This window comes from Dreissena polymorpha, chromosome 14 (assembly GCF_020536995.1).
Source record: "Dreissena polymorpha isolate Duluth1 chromosome 14, UMN_Dpol_1.0, whole genome shotgun sequence".
Classification (NCBI taxonomy): Eukaryota; Metazoa; Mollusca; class Bivalvia; order Myida; family Dreissenidae; genus Dreissena; species Dreissena polymorpha.
The window spans coordinates 69,124,777-69,146,150 of record NC_068368.1 but is presented as its reverse complement, the minus strand read 5'-3'; the positions used below and the strand labels follow the sequence as shown (position 1 = coordinate 69,146,150).

Genomic DNA, 21,374 nt, shown 5'->3' with positions numbered 1-21,374 from the left:
TGAGCCTGTGTTACCTGTGAGCCTGTATTACCAGTTAGCCTGTGTTACCAGTGACCCTGTGTTACCAATGAGCCTGTGTTACCAGTGAGCCTGTGTTACCAGTGAGCCTGTGTAACCAGTGAGCCTGTGTTACCAGTGAGCCTGTGTTACCAGTGAGCCTGTGTTACAAGTGAGCCTGTGTTACCAGTGAGCATGTGTTACCAGTGAGCCTGTGTGAACTGGTTAGCCTACGAACCCGTATTGTTTTGCACTCTTTCTTTTTTATATTCAGAGCTAGCTTGTATGTGCTTATCTGTGCAAGTAAATTAAAAGTTATTCAACAACCAAGCGTGATATAATATAGGACACACTATGTAAAAAAAGCTTTACCTAACAATGAAGCGATTATGTAGACACGATAATTCCATAACAGCATTTTCTTCATTTAACCAACAATAATCGTTTTTATACAAACACTGAAAATGAATGTGATTCTAAAAATAGCCATGACTGGATTTCCCGATTTAATCATATCAACAGTTGAACTGCAGAGAAGCACGAAAGCGAAAGTGGTTTACAAACAAAAATGCGTAATATCCTAATTATTCAAACAAATGACCAATCTTCAAATATAAGACGTGTCAAATATAAAATTTGAATGTTTTTTATCGAAAAAGTATTGATATCGTTCTAGTTGTTTTTGTTGATTTGTGTCATGATATATTTTAGTATTTCTATTTAAATGTACATATGAGTCGTGTTCTGAGAAAACTGGGCATAATGCACGTGCGTAAAGTGTCGTCCAAGATTAGCCTGTACAGTCCGCACAGTCTAATCAGGGACGACACTTTCCGCTTTTATGGTATTTTTCGTTTAAAGATTGTCTCTTCTATACGAAAATCCAGTTAAGACAGAAAGCGTCGTCCCGGATTAGCATGTGCGGATGCACAGGCTAATCTGGGGCGACACTTTACGCACATGCAGTATGCCCAGGTTTCTCAGAACGCGACACATATATATTTAAAACATTTCAAAATAAGTAATGTAACATAAAAAACTATCTATGTCACAAGCGATACATATAGATATTGCTTACATTAAAAACATTGACAAAGTTTCGTATCTCCTCCAAAAAAGCTCCCCTACTTCCTCCCAATTTTGAACTTGCGATGGGAGAGTAATTTATACTATGAGGACGTAAATACGCTGAGTTAGAAACCTTTCGTCAAAATGATTGTGATATCTGTTGAAATAATTGTGAATATATTGTACACACTACGTATATAGATTTTCTATACATGATGAATGTTCAAATGTTTAGATGCGACGTTTTTATCTGTACACCGTAAAAGAACACACTGATTTTATAATTGCATACTAAACATAAAGACAGATGCAGTCGAACAACGTACAATGCTTGACGATTAGTAAACCTTCTTAAGTCTCCAGACACTAAACAATGTTTTATTGTCTATAACTTTATAATTTGAGCCGCGCTCATGGAGAACGTGGCTTAATGCATGTGCATAACGTGTAGTCCCAGTTTAGCCTGTGCGGTATACACAGGCTAATCAGGTACGAAACTTTCCGCTTTTATGGTATATTTTGTTTAAAGGAAGCCTTTTCTTAGCGAAAATCCAGTTTAAGTGGAAAGTGTTGTCCCTGATTATCTTGGATGACACTTTACGCGCATGCATTCAGCCCCGTTTTCCCAGAATTATGTTCATTTGTATTTGCTTTTATCTTTTTATTTGCTAATTGCTGTAACATGTTAACCTGTATATAGCTCACAGTTAGCAATTAATGTTGATTAATAACATCTTATTTATTGTTGATCTTATGTTGATGTTGTAATTTCTTTTTTTATCTCACTATACTTAACTATACTTATTATATATCACTAAAATATATTAGCGGCATTTTTGGAAAATCGGGCTTAATGCATGTCGTCTCAGATTAGCCTGTGCAGTCCGCAGAGGCTGACCAGGGAGAACACTATCCACTTTTGTGGATTTTTCGTCTAATGAATGTGTCTTGTGAACGCAAATCCAGTCTAGGCGACGGCACAGGCTAATCTGGGACGACACTAGGCAAATGCATTAAGCCCTTTTTTTCTAGAGCGCAGCTCGTATGTATTACTTAACAGACCAATAGAAGCTTATCCGCGTAAATAATTTTAAATTATCATGTTTTATTGATGAACAAACAAAATTACATAGTTTGTATATTGTTTACATAAATTGTACTCGTTTCCCGATTTTCTAGTGACGTACATTTTTTAATTTCTACCTTTTTCTCACATGATATATTACATGAACATCTGTTGTTTGTTGGTGTCATAACCTTTTTTGCCATATATATTTTCCCAATTTGTATTTATAATTGTACTGCTTTTTAATCCGTTAAAACGAATGTAGTACTGGTCTGCGATGGAAACATTTTAGACTGCATAATTTATATTCGTGTAATCGCATTTTGTATTATTTGACCTTTTCCACTTTATCCCATCAATTTCATTTTTGAAACACAATAATTAATATATATCGGATATTATAATGTCGCATGGGCAACCAATGATAATATTATGTTATATAAACAACACGGCAGAGCAGAGCATGACGTCTATAATCGGCCCATGTCTTTCAACTGCCTGCGGGCTTAAGTCCATCGGGTCGATGTCGACAGGGGGCGATTGTAGACGTCCGGCAGAACTCTGCCGTATGTTATTGTGTAATTAACATCTTGTTAATTTTAATCGTCGTTGTATTTAATATTAAAAGGATGCATGTGTAGTTTCGGTTTAACATGTACATGTCTACCTTGCCAAAACATACTACACGTAAATACAACATAGTTAATGGGCGAATAGAGATGTATCTCGTCTGATTCTGCCGCTATTCCTGACAAGGGTTATATATCTCGCGAAATTACGAAAGAGTCTACTTACGTGTGAAATATTGCACTTATAGAAAGCAAAACATGTGAATTAATTGAAGAAAATGTAGAGACTTGAGTATTTGAATATGATTTCCAAAATGACAAAGAAACCATTCTAAGGCAATAATCTTAAGTTCAAGAATATCATTAAAATACTTTCACATAACGTTATGTATATTTACCTATACATCGTAGTGAGAACGTGTTTACCGCCAATTGTTCATATAACGTTGTTTTTATAGATTTTTGCCTTAAAAATATTTTCTACCGTCATTAAATCACAGCACTTGATATGAATTAAATGTCAAACTAAAAGCGTTAAAACTTAACGTTGTGCATTTGTATACATGTTCATTAGTACAGAATGTATCTAAATATGGCGAATCTTAAATGATGACTCGTCTTTATTTTTATATTTGAAACAAAAAATGCATGTTATATTTGACTGGTTGAACAATGACGTTCATTTGACTGATAGCACATTAATGATATTTGACTGTTTACATATTAATCCGAATTTGACTGTTTACGTACTAATGTATCTTTGACATTTTTCACATACTTATGTATATATTGGCTTTGTACTCTTTGATGTATATTTAGCTGTTAATACACTTATATATATTTGACTGTTTACACACTGATGTATAGTTTACTGTTTAAGCATTGATGTATATTTGATAGTTTACACATCGGTGTATATTTGACTGTTTACGCATTGATGTATTTTTAACTGTTAACAATTGTATACACATGACTGTTTACACAGTGATGTGTATTTTACTGTAAGCCCAATGACGTCTATTTGGCTGTTTACACACTCATTTATATTTGACTGTTTACACACTGATATATATATATATATATATTTTACTGTTTACACACTGATGCTTATTTGACTGTTTACACACGGAAGTCTATTTGACTGTTCATGCACTGACGTATATTTGATTGTAAACATGCTTATGTATATACTGTATATACATAGATTTATTTCGGACCGTTTAGACACTGATGTATAATTGACTGTTTACTGAGTGATACATATTTGACTATTTACACACTGATGAATATTTGACTGTCCAGACACTGATGTACATCTGACTGTTTACACGGTGTTGTATTTGTGACTCTTTGATCAATCACGTATATTTGACTGTTTACACATTGATGTATATTTGACTGTGTTCACACTGATGTATATTTGACGGTTTACACACTGATATACATTTGACTCTTTTCACACTCATGTACATTTGACTGTTTACACATTTATGAAAGTTTGACTATTCACATATAGATATATATTTCAATGTTTTCAGAGTGATTTGTATTTGACTGTTTACAGAGAGTGATATATATATATATTTGACTGTTTACAGGGATGTGTACATTTGACTGTTCACACATTGATGTATTTTTGACTGTTTTCACACTGATATAAATTTGACTGTAAACACATGTATGTGTACTTGACTGTTTACATAGTGATGCATATTTGACTGTTTACACACTGATATATATATATATATATATATATATATATATATATATATATATATATATATATATATATATATATATATATATATATATATATATATATATATATATATATATGATGCTTCACAAATAAATGCCGCTGAGAAAGACCGAGAGGTCGAAAGCTACGGCAAATTTAATAAAAGAGTTTTATTTTATTTATATACATAAATATATATATGACTGTTTACACACTGAGGTGTGTTTGAAAATTTACACATTGATATATATTTGACTGTTTACACACTGATGTATATTTGTCTGTTAACATATTGAATTGGGCTTAATGCATGTGTGAAAAGTGTCGTTCCAGATATTCGCACAGGCTAACCAGGGTCGAACATTTATGCATTAACTGTTTTTTTTGTTTAGAAGAGAGTTGCTTCAAACGAAAAAAAAATAAAGCGGAAAGTGTAGTACATGATTAGCCTGTGCGGACTGCACAGGCTAATCTGGGAAAATATTTTACGCAAATTCATTAAGCACAATTTTCCCAGACCGAGACTCAGTCGATTGTTTATGCAAGCCACTGTGAAAAAACTGAAAAAGGCGATGAGCGATCAGCTGAGAGTAAGATTGCCTTACTTAAGTCCCTGTATGAACACTGCATCAGCACTTCGGACCAAGTGACACAAGTAGAGGGCCACACTCTTATAGCTTTCCGTTCACCCATTTATGCCTAGTGGGATCTCCCATACTTCTAAATTGGATCAATTAATTTCCAGAATTAGGGATGTCTAGTATATTTATTTCTATACTTAGAATATTTCTTACAGAAATTCCTTTAAGCAAATAGCGCAGACCCAGATGAGACGCTGCATCATGCTGTTTGCCTAGGCCTTTTTCTAGACGCTAGACATAAATGGGTTAATTACCTTCCTCCTTGCACCCCACAATTATCAAAACACTGAATACTATAGCTTCCCGATCGACTTTACAAGCTTCATCGACTGTAAGACTGACATAAAATCATTTGTTGATGTATATGTTTTGATTTTTTATAGTTAAATGCCTTAGCATTTTTCAGATTTAATGCATAAATGGGTATAAATATGTGAGGAAGCACAACATGTATTCATCTAGAAATAAATGGATTTTTCATTTAACAGCTTAAATAAAACTATATGTGGCTGGGAACGAGACTTTGACCCTTTCGGCGCTGACGTCGTTAACGAGAAATAACGTTGCAAAGTCGTGACAACTTTTTCGCGCAATTTTCAGGCGAGGTATAAAACCCGGAAATATCCGGAAAACCCGGAAATCTTTTAGGTACAACCCGGAACCGATATAAATGGTTATAACTTCATTATTATTCGTCCGATATTAATTATAATGGTACCGTTGTAAAGAAGATCCTCTACAGATTCTAACCATATCAAAATATTTTATGGCAGGGTCGTAGTCGGCCTGTAAATCGCGGACAAAGTCGGCCTGTTTTAACAAATTTTTTTACACACGCAAATGCCGAAAAGAAAACCCGGAACCGATATAAATGGTTATAACTTCATTATTATTCGTCCGATATTAATTATAATGGTACCGTTGTAAAGAAGATCCTCTACAGATTCTAACCATATCAAAATATTTTATGGCAGGGTCGTAGTCGGCCTGTAAGTCGCCGGACAAAGTCGGCCTGTTTTAACGTTTTTTTTACACACGCAAATGCCGTAAAGAAAACCCGGAACCGATACAAATGGTTATAACTTCATTATTATTCGTCCGATATTAATTATAATGGTACCGTTGTAAAGAAGATCCTCTACAGATTCTAACGATATCAAAATATTTTATGGCAGGGTTGTAGTCGGCCTGTAAATCGCGGACAAAGTCGGCCTGTTTTAACGGTTTTTTTACACACGCAAATGCCGTAAAGAAAACCCGGAACCGATATAAATGGTTATAAATGCATTAGTATTCGTCCGATATTAATTATAATGGTACCGTTGTAAAGAAGATCCTCTACAGTTTCTAACCATATCAAAATATTTTATGGCAGGGTCGTAGTCGGCCTGTAAATCGCGGACAAAGTCGGCCTGTTTTAACGAGTTTTTTTACACACGCAAATGCCGTAAAGAAAACCCGGAACCGATATAAATGGTTATAAATGCATTATTAATAGTCCGATATTAATTGTAATGGTACCGTTGTAAAGAAGATCCTCTACAGTTTCTAATAATATATAAAATAGTTTATGGCAGGGTCAGAGTCGGCCTGTAAATTGCGGACAAAGTCGGCCTGTTTTAACGGTTTTTTTTACACACGCGAATGCCGTAAAGAAAACCCGGAACCGATATAAATGGTTATAAATGCATTATTAATAGTCCGATATTAATTGTAATGGTACCGTTTTAAAGAAGATCGTCTACAGTTTCTAATAATATATAAAATAGTTTATGGCAGGGTCAGAGTCGGCCTGTAAATCGCGGACAAAGTCGGCCTGTTTTAACGGGTTTTTTTACACACGCAAATGCCGTAAAGAAAACCCGGAACCGATATAAATGGTTATAAATGCATTATTTTTCGTCCGATATTAATTATAATGGTACCGTTGCAAAGAAGGACCTCCACAGTTTCTAATGATGTTAAAATATTTTATGGCAGGGACAGTGTCAACCTGTAAATCGCTGTGCGGTAAAAGTTGACCGAAAAATACCGTGTTTTTTTACACAGAACAATGTCTTGATGAAAACATGGAAAAGCTAAAAGGGGTTATATAAGCATCCTTTTCCCAACCGACCATACATTTTTGGTACCGTTGTTACGGTATTCTTCCACTGTTTCTAAATATGTAATAAATATTGTGAGAAAGTATAATATGAAATAAGGCGAAGCATCAAAGCGAAATTGGTTATAAATGCATTATTATTCGTCCGATATTAATTATAATGGTACCGTTGTAAAGAAGATACTCCACAGTTATTAACCATGTCAAAATAATTTATGGCAGGGTCAGAGTCCGCCTGTAAATCCCGGTCAAAGTCAGCCTGTTTTAACGAGTTTTTTTACACACGCAAATGCTTTTTTTTGCTTTAGATTCACATGTTTGTTTTTTTAAGATATGAAAGATGCAAATGTGTCTAACTTATATTGTTTTCTGGCCTTTAAGGTAGCGCACCTCTAATGGGCACATATCCAAACATAATCTAATTAATTATTTTCCTAATCAGCATCATTTCTCTGAACTACATGCAAATTTGTAGGTAGGCTTTCCATGCTTTTTAAAAAAATATACCGATTTTTTCAAAACCACCCCCACGCTCGGCTTTTGTCCAGTTTATTTTCACCCCTGGGGTATATAAAAGTTCCATAATTCATTCAAATTTCCAAATATGGGCATGCAGTTGGTGTGTACAGATGCTGTAAAGGTGTTTAAAGTTTAAACATGATGAAATAAGTATTCTTTACAGACATTTATTTTTTACAAATTTGTATCTATTGAAGAGCGCCATGAAATGTAAGTGATTTCAGCCAAGTAAAATTGGGTCGGTTAAAAAAAGGGGTCATAAAATTCAAAATAGTATCATTTAAGTCATATTTTAAACTTAGTTTTTATAGAAACACTATATACAGCAAAAATACCAAGAACTAGACAGATTTACCGTTTACTTTTTGAAATAAAAATAAAAATGCAACATGCATGGTTCGTATTTTCAACAGTAAATCACCCAATTTCGCCATAACGTTGTTTTAATTTTAATAATTGAAGAATGTGCATAAAAATTGCAACATATTTAACAATAAATATAGCTTATATGCCAAATTAAATCAAATTACGTAAGAAAATAAATAAAACGCGTCGCAAAAAAGTATACGTCGTCGGGAGGATTCGAACCTGCGCGGGAATATCCCAAAAGATTTCTAGTCTATCGCCTTAACCACTAGGCTACGGCACCTAATAATAGGCTCTTCAACCTTCGAAGAAATCGCGGGAAATCATTAGAGGTGCGCTACCTTAAATGTCACCAATGAAATAAAGTGTTATTCAAGTAAATTGAACATTGGCTGCGAAATGACGTCACGTCCAATTAAATAATTTGATCTATCTACGCATTCAATCGATTTCTTTACCGACTTACAAATTTAATCGATTAGTTTGTATTCCTAATTCCTGTGCGCCCGCGGACCCATCTACGGAAAACGGGTGGTGACAAATAATTTTTGTTTGCGCCAATGACGCAATTGGGCCTCCACGGCAGAACACTGATCTGTTTGAGCAGTCCAGGTTTTAAAGCATACACATGTACATGGGAAAAAGTATTGAAATTGATATTATGCAATTCGCCGTAATATATAGCAATATGTGTAGCGCTAAAACATGTCTCTCTGGTCTTGTCTTATGTGTCTTTCTGTCTGTATATCTGTCCGTCCGTCTGTCTGTCTGTCCGCCCGTCCGTCCGTCCGTAATCCAAAATCATTTCTTTAAAAAAACATGGTACCACGGTGTTATATTTTTATGCAACATAAAATTTCCTCAAAATATCCCCCTCTGTTTAATCACTTGCCATGCGATTGGGTCAAACGGTTAATATATTCAAAAAGGGATTTTCCTCTGAAATATATTCAACTGTTATTTCCTCTGAAACACTATGCATGGAGTTTTAATATTTGGTATGTAACTTCACATTTTGGTACACCACACAACGTTTGATCTTTGATCCGAGAGGCAATACTATCAAGGGTAAGACATGGCCACGCCCTTGAAATAGTCTCTTATACAAAACTAATCATCGATGCGTCTGTTGATCTGTATGTATATTTTTAGATTGATCATCCTTAAGTTATTAAGATTATGATTCAACACATGCATACACCATATTTTATTTTATGCTTTCCGGTATTTTATAGAGAAATATCAGTGAATTAAAACTGATAAATTCACTGTTAAAACAGTGAAAATTATCAGTGAAAATTATCGATGATTTTCACTGTTTTACCGGCACTATTTTTTTACCCCATTGTGACCCCACGCATTCTTCCACCAAGAGCGAGAACTCTTCGATGAATATTTATATCAAAATACGAAGTAACTTCCCTTGAACATACATGTACACACGGTTAGCGTTATTTACGCTATAAATAGACTCCGCATATTAATACGCCAACATGACATAAACAAAATGTGTCATCATATGATTATTTAATTTTTAAATGATGTTATCGGTGTTTTTTTTCTTTTCACTTGATATGTGGTGCATTGTAAATACAAAAAAGTTATTGTTTAACGTTTGTTTTCTTGTGAACTATTTGCAACGCTTATTGTAAAAGCGGTAATGATATTTTGGGGCGCCCAATGGGAAATTGGTTTGAACGGATTGGAAAACGTATAAAAAATATTAATGCGCCACTCGTAAAAATATAATTTTCTATGATCACTCGTGAATTAAAATCGATAATCCACCCAATCCAACAAATATCCTCTATATATATTATGCAACATTGTACCAATAGCATGAGCGCATAGATAATATCTGTCTATTAATCTACCGTTCTCATAGCATGAGGAATGTAAATACTTTCGATCATTTGATCATCATTTGATAATACAACATAGAATCGAAAATCAGATAATTAAATGCATTAGAAATTATTTTTTTTTTAATAAGGATTTAGTATAAATAAAGTGGCGTGAAGTATTAATTACTACGGTCGCTCAGATGGGTTATTGACAAATATGTTTTTATTTCGTTACTACGAAAATAAGTTATTTGTTTGCATGACTTAGTTAGTCGTTGCCATGACTAAAAAGCTCATTTAAACGAGAAATCGTACTTGTCGGAACAATATAGTTAATCGGTTAAAAGACTTAGTAAATAATGAAAATGACCTAGTATGTGTGATTAGGACACACCTAATTCGTGTGACTTTCGTTGTAAGTCGTGGTAAAGCAATTGTTGTTCTATTTATATCTTACCAAATTGTGTTAGATTTGTCGGACGTATGGCCACCCGATACTTAAATAATCAGTAAAAAAACAAGAATAGGTGTCTCATTGTAGTTGTAATTTATACTCAAAAAACTTAACAATGGATATTTTAATGATCTCCTGTGGTTAACGAAGAAATACCAGAAATTTCGTAGTGGTAATATATTTGTGTTAATAACAGTGAAAATAGTCTATATTTTACTGTAAATTTTCGTTATTATTTTGAAGTCATGACTTTATTATTCCCGCGAAAAAATTGGTTGTAACCAATTTCAAATCTAAATACACGGCTGATGAGCATCGAATAAATAATGTGGAAGACAGTAGACTATAGTTTAAAAAACACATACGACATACGACAGGTCTTTCTCCTCTAGTGTGTTGCGTTTAAAGGGCGGTTTAATCGTATTCACATATATTCTTTTAAAAAACATAGGTTGACTTTTGTTAAAGTCAAATTTAAACACAAGACGATAATCGATCCTTTCTTAAGGGTATACTATTTTCCTCCGTCTGACAGTCCTTTGTTTAATAGGAAGAAATTTGATTTTTCAATTCACCCAAACTATTATTAATCAATAAAAGCGATTGAATTACATTGCTTATGAATGCACGGCTGAGCGTGGATCGTCATAGGCTTTGTATTCCTGTTTTAACGCATATAAGATTTACCCACTGCCAAGTTCTTTCAGACATTTGCTCTAAGGTTACATAAGATAATGTTTAAGTTATTCAAACTTCAGCGAATATCGATCCCAGTGTATATAGCTTGGTTAAAGGTATTCAAACGTTTGCAAACATCCAGCCTTGGAAGAACACCCTGCTCAATATTCGAACCTCAACGAATATCGATCACATGACAATTACGCAGCTTGGTGTATGGTATCAAACTTATAGAGACATTGGATACCGACCCAAGGTCGAATACCCAGGTGTAAATTGAGGGAAATTTACGCAATTGCCAAGCTAAGGTACAAGAACACACGGCTGGATCAAGGCTAATCAAACTGAAGCGAATATCAAAGCAGGGACGAATAACCAGCTGAATATAAACAGACAATATATTGAATAACAAAGAACTATGAAACTATGACGCACACTTAGTTATCACATATTCAGATACCTACACATGGCAAACTATCGTACAAAAGCCAACTATTCAATATATATTAAAAATGCAGTCATAACAAAGTAGGACAATAAAAACAGAGAACTCAAAGTAGCTTTAAATCTTTTAAAGTGTATTACAAAGGTAATTAACTTAACTTTGCGAACTGGTTTTTTGTGCAGTTAACAATGCATCCGGAAGATATTTTCTACACTGAACTAAAATGCTTCATTTTCCAAACTAGATGATCAACCGTGCGCGTTTGTCTTTTTTTCACCAGAAACGAGCAACACATATACAAATGTAAATATTCTCGTCGACACAACAAAATGATCAATAATCCAGTGATCACAATGATAACCGTGCGAGCTTAACAAAAACATTGGTAGTGAAAAAGTCCTGTTTCAATCTATAATATTTAAATAGATATATAAAAGTTATAACGCAAAACAAATATACTTACATAGTTCGATGAATAGGAACATATATTTATTTCGCCATTCTGTGTATGACTTAAGTCGCTTGCGTCGCATCTACACTCACAATTTTCGATATAAACCCAAAAACTTGACCACGTCACGTTATCAGAAAGCTCACTCCTGATTGGACAGATTTGCATTCCGCAAGGTACACATTTATCTGGTTGCTCGTTCATTGAATTGACATTGAATAGATTTAAATAACTATCAATAGATATCAATAAACCAAGATTGAAGTTATAAATGTAAGACTGTGGGAGATATTGTATTATATCGTGGTCCTCTATTATTTGGCGTTATAACGCGTGACGCCCGCTTAAATCAAAACAACATAATTGTGTGACTTCGAATAATAGAATTAAAGACAAGTAAAACATGTCATAAAGTTTCGTTATTTATTAAAGCTTAAAAGAATAACAATGATATAGGAACAATGCGTATCAATGTAACAGCTCACTGCAGTATATGCGGTAGTACATATTGGCAATGAGTAATGTTTAAGGTAAAAGCGTCCATTTAAGCGTTCATTTTAGTACTGCCTTTTCCTGTTACTTAAATTCTCCTTCCTATAAAGTAATAAAATTAATGATGTATAATTATGACGGTGATTTAAAATCATATTGTATGAAGTAGAAGTTGTTAATTTAACATATATAAATAGTAACAGATATATAAATAAGCAAAATATCAAATATTACATATCTGCCTCTGCCTTAAACCTTATTTTCTCATTAAGGTAGCGCACCTCTAATGGGCACATATCCAAACATAATCTAATTAATTATTTTCTTAATCAGCATCATTTCTCTGAACTACATGCAAATTTGTAGGTAGGCTTTCCATGCTTTTTAAAAAAATATACCGATTTTTTCAAAACCACCCCCACGCTCGGCTTTTGTCCAGTTTATTTTTACCCCTGGGGTATATAAAAGTTCCATAATTCATTCAAATTTCCAAATATGGGCATGCAGTTGGTGTGTACAGATGCTGTAAAGGTGTTTAAAGTTTAAACATGATGAAATAAGTATTCTTTTACAGACATTTATTTTTTACAAATTTGTATCTATTGAAGAGCGCCATGAAATGTAAGTGATTTCAGCCAAGTAAAATTAGGTCGGTTAAAAAAAGGGGTCATAAAATTCAAAATAGTATCATTTAAGTCATATTTTAAACTTAATTTTTATAGAAACACTATATACAGCAAAAATACCAAGAACTAGACAGATTTACCGTTTACTTTTTGAAATAAAAATAAAAATGTAACATGCATGGTTCGTATTTTCAACAGTAAATCACCCAATTTCGCCATAACGTTGTTTTAATTTTAATAATTGAAGAATGTGCATAAAAATTGCAACATATTTAACAATAAATATAGCTTATATGCCAAATTAAATCAAATTACGTAAGAAAATAAATAAAACGCGTCGCAAAAAAGTATACGTCGTCGGGAGGATTCGAACCTGCGCGGGAATATCCCAAAAGATTTCTAGTCTATCGCCTTAACCACTATGCTACGGCACCTAATAGTAGGCTCTTCAACCTTCGAAGAAATCGCGGGAAATCATTAGAGGTGCGCTACCTTAAGCTATCTTATATATGTGACTACGTGCTATTTTGTTGGAGAAATGAAAGATTCAAATGTGTCTTATTTATATTTTATCCATGTATCGTGTGTATTCAGTGTCATGCGAAAATATATCTTATTTCTTAATTTCCACCTTCACACTTTATTAGCGCCGTCTTTAATTAGTTCATTAAATTAATTAATTTAATATAATGTGCAACGGTGAGGTGGATCAATGCTCGTTGTTAATTTAAATTACACACCACTTCAGCAATAAATGAAATCAGTTATTTTGGCTGTAAATCCATTTTTTTCCGTACAGTAGCCATGTTCCTGTGTATTGAGCTGATAAGATCACCACAGCAAGTTGCTAATACACAGTGTAGACTTAAACGAAATTGGTTATTTTGACTGTAAATCCAATTTTTCCAGTACAGTAGCCATTATGGCTATGTTCCTGTGTATTGAGCTGATACGATAACCACAGCAGGTTGCTAATACACAGTGTAGACTTCCGCTGTTTTATTATAGTATTTGTTATTTACCTGCTTGGAATAAATGACGTGTATTCATTTTGGTCTGATGGCGTTTTGTTAAAGGTCATTTAATGCAGAAAAGCTGGTTTTCTGACATAATTTTTCAATCATTTAAATTTAAAAAAAAATGAAACAATGAATGTGTACTTTAATTCTCAACTCTCGCTTAACTCAACGTTCAATGGGACGCGCATAGTTCTTTTTATAAATTATGTACAAATATAATATGCTATACATTGTTGTTTATTTACTCAAGAAGTACCAGAAAGAAGCATTGTTTTGTATAAAGCGCTTTACTTTTTCAAAATTCTACATTAAATAAAGAAATATCGTATTTTTTGTTAAATGTACGTGCTTGATATATATTCATAAAATAGCAGTTTTTTTAAACAATCGGTCTTTAACCTTTAATTTGATGCAAATGAAAAGAAGAACTGCCTTTTTTATTTTTAAACTTAAATCAATATTTTACGAAGTCATTATTGACTAAATAAATATGTACATTTTTTCACTCCATTAAAATCGGCCCTTATAATTACTTTCATGTATATATAGAATAATTGAGTGCTTTTCGGTGATTCTATGCTGGCGCGATAGTGCTTTTCGGTTGCAAATAAAAATACTATTGTGCGTAATCTTTAAACTTAAATCAATATTTAACGAAGTCATTAATGACTTAATTAATACGTACATGTTTTCAATCCATTATAAACGGCACTTATGGCTTACTTTCATGTAAATATGAAGAAATTGAGTGCTTTTCGGTGATTCTGTGCTGTCGCGGGAGTGCTTTTCGGTCTTCACATGAAGTGCTTTTTGGTCGGTATATTGCCGATATTTATCCAATTTTGGGCATTAATACATCATAATAAACACAAGGTAGTATAAATATGCATGAAATATAACCATTTATAACTAATTTAGTCCGTTTACACACAATAAAAACGCAAGTTTTCATATATATATAGCGAAAAATTGAGTGCTTTTCGGTCGTCACATGAAGTGCTTTTCGGGCGGTATATTGCCGATATTTATCCAATTTTGGGCATTAATACATCATAATAAACAAAAGGTAGTATAAGTATGCATAAAATATAACCATTTATAACTCATTTAATCCGTTACACACAATAGAAACGCAATTTTTCATTTATATAGCGAGAAATTGATTGCTTTTCGGTCTTCACATGAATTGCTATTCGGTCGGTATATTGCCGATATTTATCCAATTTTGGGCAAAATGTAGTATAGACATACATTCATATAACCATTAATAACTAATTAAACCCGTTAACACACGCTAGAAACGATATATTGCATATAGAGAGAGAGAAATTGAGTGCTTTTCGGTGCTTTTCGGTGATTGTATGGACCGACTTAAATACCAATAGAGCGTGACACAAACACAGCACAATTGTTTATTTCGGCAAACATTTTGATATTATTTGCTTTTAAACATAGCTTTTAATGACCATTGATAGTTGAGTAATGTTATACTATTATTTGTAATTTCAAAACATGTTACTTGGTGATGTTATTCACGTTCAATAAATACATCAGTTATTCTTATTAACCTGATGCCTGTTGTCTGCTACTGTTACAATACGACGCTTAAAAATGTGGATTGCATAAATGTAAGGTCAAATTCCGTTTGCACTATAATACTTGTAATAATGCATTATAAATATGTCAAGCATGTTCACTTTATCAAATACGATACTTCTTTATGTAATGTAGAATTTTGCAAAGGTAAAGCGCTATATATATGACAATGTTTTATTTTTTCTTGTTGATTAAAAACAAAAACAAAATATACCAATACATATAATATGTGTACATACTTTTTTAAACAAATATAATGGATCACGTGATGTTTTTATAATTTTGTTAAGCGTGCGTGACATTGAACGTTGATTTAGGCGAGTTATGCGATTTAAAAACTGATACCACTCAGCTTGATTTATAATTCATGTTCCAACGCGCCAATGTATTTAATTAAATGGTTTCATGAAATTGTGTTTAAAAGCATAACGATTGAAAGTATGTAAGAAACACAGTTTTGCACATAAAATGATCGCCAACAGACCCGAATTAATACACTTCATAAATGCCAATCAGATAAAAAACAATTCCAATAATAAAACAGGGGAAGTCTACACTGTGTATTAGCCACCCGCTGTGGTTATCCCTATTTATCAGCTCTATCTCAGGCACCTGGCTACTGTTTTGAACAAATTGGATTTACTGAAAATAACTGATGTCATTAATTGCCAAATTGTTATGTACATTTAAAATAAACAACGAGAGTGGACCCACATCATTGTTGCTCATAAGTATAAACTTCACTGTAATCTAGGCGCCCCGTAATCTGTTCTTTAAATAGACATAGCCTTAATAAAGACGGCGCTAATTAAGTTGGATATATAGAAATAAGATCCATTTTCGCATGACCCTGGCAGTATAGCATGTAGTATTATATCAACAAGACACATTTGAATCTTTCATTTCTTCGAAAAAATAAGCACGTAGTCACAGGTAAAGAAGCTACATTAAGCGCACTGAAAAAGATGAATTGGACACATTTGCATCTTTCATTTATTACAAAGCATGTGAATATGTACAATACTTTTATTACTGACACATTATTCTTAAAGTCGACGGACAACATAAGAGGGAACCACAATTAAATAAGATCCATTTTCGCAGGATAGTGGTTTTTTAGAAAGTATTCACATATTAATTTTAGCTTGCATTAGTTACAATAATAAGTGCGCGTGCCATTGAACGTTGAGTTAAGCGAAAGGTGCGAATTAAAATCTGAAACTATTATGTCATCTGTACTAACAGCATTAACTCAATGGTGTCAAATCCTCTATAGTCAATTAAAGGGACATTTTCATTTTTTTACAAACCCGCGATCACGTAGAAGCGAGTTATTTTATGCCTATGGAAGTTTTCTAGTATGCATGACAAACACAAGATCCAAAATGCGTTTTGGGCTCGTTCGATGTTTTAACAAATATTTTACTGTTAACTAAAATGCCACGTCCGACTTGTCATTAAAATCCAGAGAGTCAAACGAAATGCACATCCACATTATGCTCTCTGTCAATTTATCTTAATTTTTTTTTAACCACATACACATGTATGCTCTTTTTTAATCTTATCGAAGTTTACAATAATGCATGACAAACAAACAATCCTAAATACGTTTTGCATTTGATGATGCTTTGAATAAATAATTAACTGTTAAAAACAAACCACGTTCATATGTCGTCGCTAATTCTATCGAAAATGCGTTTAAACTATGTGTCGTATTCTGAGAAAACTGGGCATAATTCATGTGCGTACAGTGTCGTCCGAGATTAGCCTGTGCAGTTCGCACAGGCTAATCAGGGACGACACTTTCCGCTTAAATTGGATTTTTGCTAAGAAGAGACTTCATTTAAACGAAAAATGTCATAACAGCGAAGAGTGTCGACCCTGTTTAGCCTGTGTGGGCTGTATGTTAAATATTTTGAGGTTAAACTAGTTTTTTTTCGTCACTTAAATGACCACACACGATATACGTCACAAATCTCATAATTTAAATTTAAAGCCACAAGGCAATGCAAAATTAATAAAACATTATCTTATGAAAATGAATGAAGATGTTTCGATTTAAGATTTATAAATATACGGGAAAAGATTTTATGTTAGTCAATTGTGTTTTGCTATGAGCAGGGATGTGCGAATAACTGTAAACTTTTGCTGAGCAAGTCATTCATGCTATTATACAGAATTGCAGTTTACCTACATATTTTTCAAAAGGTCAGATAGCTTAATTGGTAGAGCAACCCAGGCCGGTATCATTAGATGGCTCATGGGTGGGTTCGGGTTCGAATCCCGATCTGAACTTCGTAGGTAAACTTGTGGTTGCAAGGCTGGAAACGGATAGTGTGACAATTTGTTTTCGGCGGGGTTTTGGGCTAACCGTTCAGTTCATCAGTTCGTCCGGTCACATGAAACCGTTTAATATGGCCTGTTTGTTGTTTAATTGCTGATTAACATATTTGACACAAATCGTGCAGTCCCGCTTTAACTCCTTATTTATGTTGGCTATATTGCACTTTAGCGGTACGCTGCCATCATGGATTCCGAAATTTACGCAATTTAACACTAATTATAAGGGCTTGGGTTATAGTGCGTACCGGTAAAGTGCAATTGCCCCGGACTGTTTAGTTGCTCTTATCCGCATTTGGTATTCGAACCATATATACTTCAGATGTGTGCCGACATAAGGTGATTTTATCTATTTTACAAACAGCAGCTTTTGTGCGATTTTAAAACAAAAAAGTTACTTAGTTACAAGGACTGTTATGTTGCTCTTATCTGCAGTTGGTTTTCGATCCATATATGTTTCTTCCAGATTTGTGCAAAATAAGGGTTTATATGAACTACACAGTCGGCAAATTATCACCATTTTACAAACGGAAGCTTTTGTGGGCTTTTCAAACATTGCCTCGTGTGGCCTTTTGAACTGACAATATATCGTTCTAAATCATAAAACAATTTCAATGAAATGTACATGTAATTCTTTGAAAACGTTTTTCTAAGCAAGTTAATCATGCTATTCAACAGAATTGCAGTTTACCCATATATTTTTCAAACGGTCAGAATAGCTTAATTGGTAGAGCAACCCAGGCCGGAATCATATCTTATTTAGATGGCTAATGGGTGGTTTCGGGTTCGAATCCCGATCTGACCTTCGTAGGTAAATTGTGGTTGCAAGGCTGGCAACGGATAGTATGACAATCTGTTTTGGGCGGGGTTTTGGGGTTCATTAGGTCACATGAAACCCTTTAATATGGCCCGTTTGTTGTTGAATTACGGTGCGTATATTGTATATTGTCATCTAGAGTCCGTGGTTTCTTCTATTACAGATTAATTGAGTCGCTTTGGTGCATCGCCTTATTTCATATTATGCTTTCTCACATTTTTTTTACATATTTAGAAACAGTGGAAGAAAACCATAACAACGGTACCAAAAATGTATGGTCGGTTAGAAAAAGGATGCTTTTATAGCCCCTTTTAGCTTTTACGTGTTTTCCTCAAGACATTGTTTTGTGTACAAAAACAAAACGGTATTTTTCGGTCAATTTTGACCGCGATTTAAAGGTTGGCACTGACCCTGCCATAAAATATTTTAACATGGTTAGAAACTGTGGAGGTTCTTCTTTGCAACGGTACCATTATAATTAATATCGAATCAATAATAATGTTTTTATAACCCCTTTTTCCTTTTCAGGGTTTTCTTTACGGCATTTGCGTGTGTAAAAAAAACCCGTTAAAACAGGCCGACTTTGTCCGCGATTTACAGGCCGACTTTGACCCTGCCATAAACTATTTTATATATTATTAGAAACTGTAGAGGATCTTCTTTACAGCGGTACCATTACAATTAATATCGGACGAATAATAATGCATTTATAACCATTTATATCGGTTCCGGGTTTTCTTTACGGCATTTGCGTGTGTAAAAAAAACCGTTAAAACAGGCCGACTTTGTCCGCGATTTACAGGCCGACTACGATCCTGCCATAAAATATTTTCATATGGTTAGAAAATGTAGAGGATCTTCTTTACAACGGTACCATTAATTAATATCGGACGAATAATAATGAAGTTATAACCATTTATATCGGTTCCGGGTTTTCTTTACGGCATTTGCGTGTGTACAAAAACCCGTTAAAACAGGCCGACTTTGTCCGCGATTTACAGGCCGACTACGACCCTGCCATAAAATATTTTGATATAGTTAGAATCTGTAGAGGATCTTCTTTACAACGGTACCATTATAATTAATATCGGACGAAAAATAATGAAGTTATAACCATTTATATCGGTTCCGGGTTTTCTTTTCGGCATTTGCGTGTGTAAAAAAAAAACGTTAAAACAGGCCGACTTTGTCCGCGATTTACAGGCCGACTACGATCCTGCCATAAAATATTTTGATATGGTTAGAATCTGCAGAGGATCTTCTTTACAACGGTACCATTATAATTAATATCGGACGAATAATAATGAAGTTATAACCATTTATATCGGTTCCGGGTTTTCTTTTCGGCATTTGCGTGTGTAAAAAAAACGTTAAAACAGGCCGACTTTGTCCGCGATTTACAGGCCGACTACGACCCTGCCATAAAATATTTTGATATGGTTAGAATCTGTAGAGGATCTTCTTTACAACGGTACCATTATAATTAATATTGGACGAATAACAATGAAGTTATAACCATTTATATCGGTTCCGGGTTTTCTTTTCGGCATTTGCGTGTGTAAAAAAAACGTTAAAACAGGCCGACTTTGTCCGCGATTTACAGGCCGACTACGACCCTGCCATAAAATATTTTGATATGGTTTGAATCTGTAGAGGATCTTCTTTACAACGGTACCATTATAATTAATATCGGACGAATAATAATGAAGTTATAACCATTTATATCGGTTCCGGGTTTTCTTTTCGGCATTTGCGTGTGTAAAAAAAACGTTAAAACAGGCCGACTTTGTCCGCGATTTACAGGCCGACTACGACCCTGCCATAAAATATTTTGATATGGTTAGAATCTGTAGAGGATCTTCTTTACAACGGTACCATTATAATTAATATCGGACGAATAATAATGAAGTTATAACCATTTATATCGGTTCCGGGTTTTACCTTAAAGATTTCCGGGTTTTCCGGATATTTCCGGGTTTTATACCTGCCCCAATTTTCACTCGTTTTTACTGCGATAAATATCTTATTTCTTTTATTTATTTTCCGAAACAATCTATGAATTACCCAATCAGTGATTATGTTACGGTTTTTATACGAAAACTTTAGTATAGTTTAACCATAGCTGATTTATAACCCATCGTACACTACGGCACCGTGTGACTGCATCAATTAATGGATAAACTTCCTGCTTACAAAAAGTTTAGTTTTTCTTTCTTTTTTGTTGTTTTTCCGTCAAATAATGTGAAATTAGTCGGCAAAGGATTTATCCCATATAAATTTAACCACGTCTAGTGTTTATTACCACTGTTAAAATTAGTTTGGCTGTACGATTCATGATTATATGCGATAATTGGAATTTTCACCCGGAAGTTGTCAAAAAATGTCGTTTGGTTTTCATACAATGATAGTTTATGTTATGTGAAGTTTTCATAAGAATGATGAGCCAAACTAGTGAAATTTATTCCCAAGAATCTACAATTCCATACGAATTGTCACAACCTGATGACGTATTTTTAAATGAACTTGCACAAGTTGATGAGTTAC

At 33.9% G+C, this 21,374-nt stretch overlaps 1 protein-coding gene across 19 annotated transcripts in view; it reads right to left on the bottom strand.

Annotated features, from left to right (window-relative positions):
* Positions 1 to 12,064, bottom strand: part of LOC127859074 (uncharacterized) — a 61,749-nt gene extending 49,685 nt beyond the window's left edge. For 4 of the 19 annotated variants that reach the window (XR_008039265.1, XR_008039264.1, XR_008039263.1 and 1 more), the window contains exon 1: positions 11,953 to 12,038. Coding sequence is in view for 13 of the 19 variants with exons in the window: in XM_052396485.1 (XP_052252445.1) it covers positions 11,953 to 12,022 (70 nt within the window). In the remaining 6 variants the exon portion in view is untranslated. Of the gene's footprint in view, positions 1 to 369; positions 514 to 11,952 lie in introns of those variants that run through there. The other 15 variants (XR_008039267.1, XR_008039266.1, XR_008039268.1 and 12 more) reach the window with 14 other exon arrangements.
* Positions 12,065 to 21,374: the final 9,310 nt, after the last annotated feature.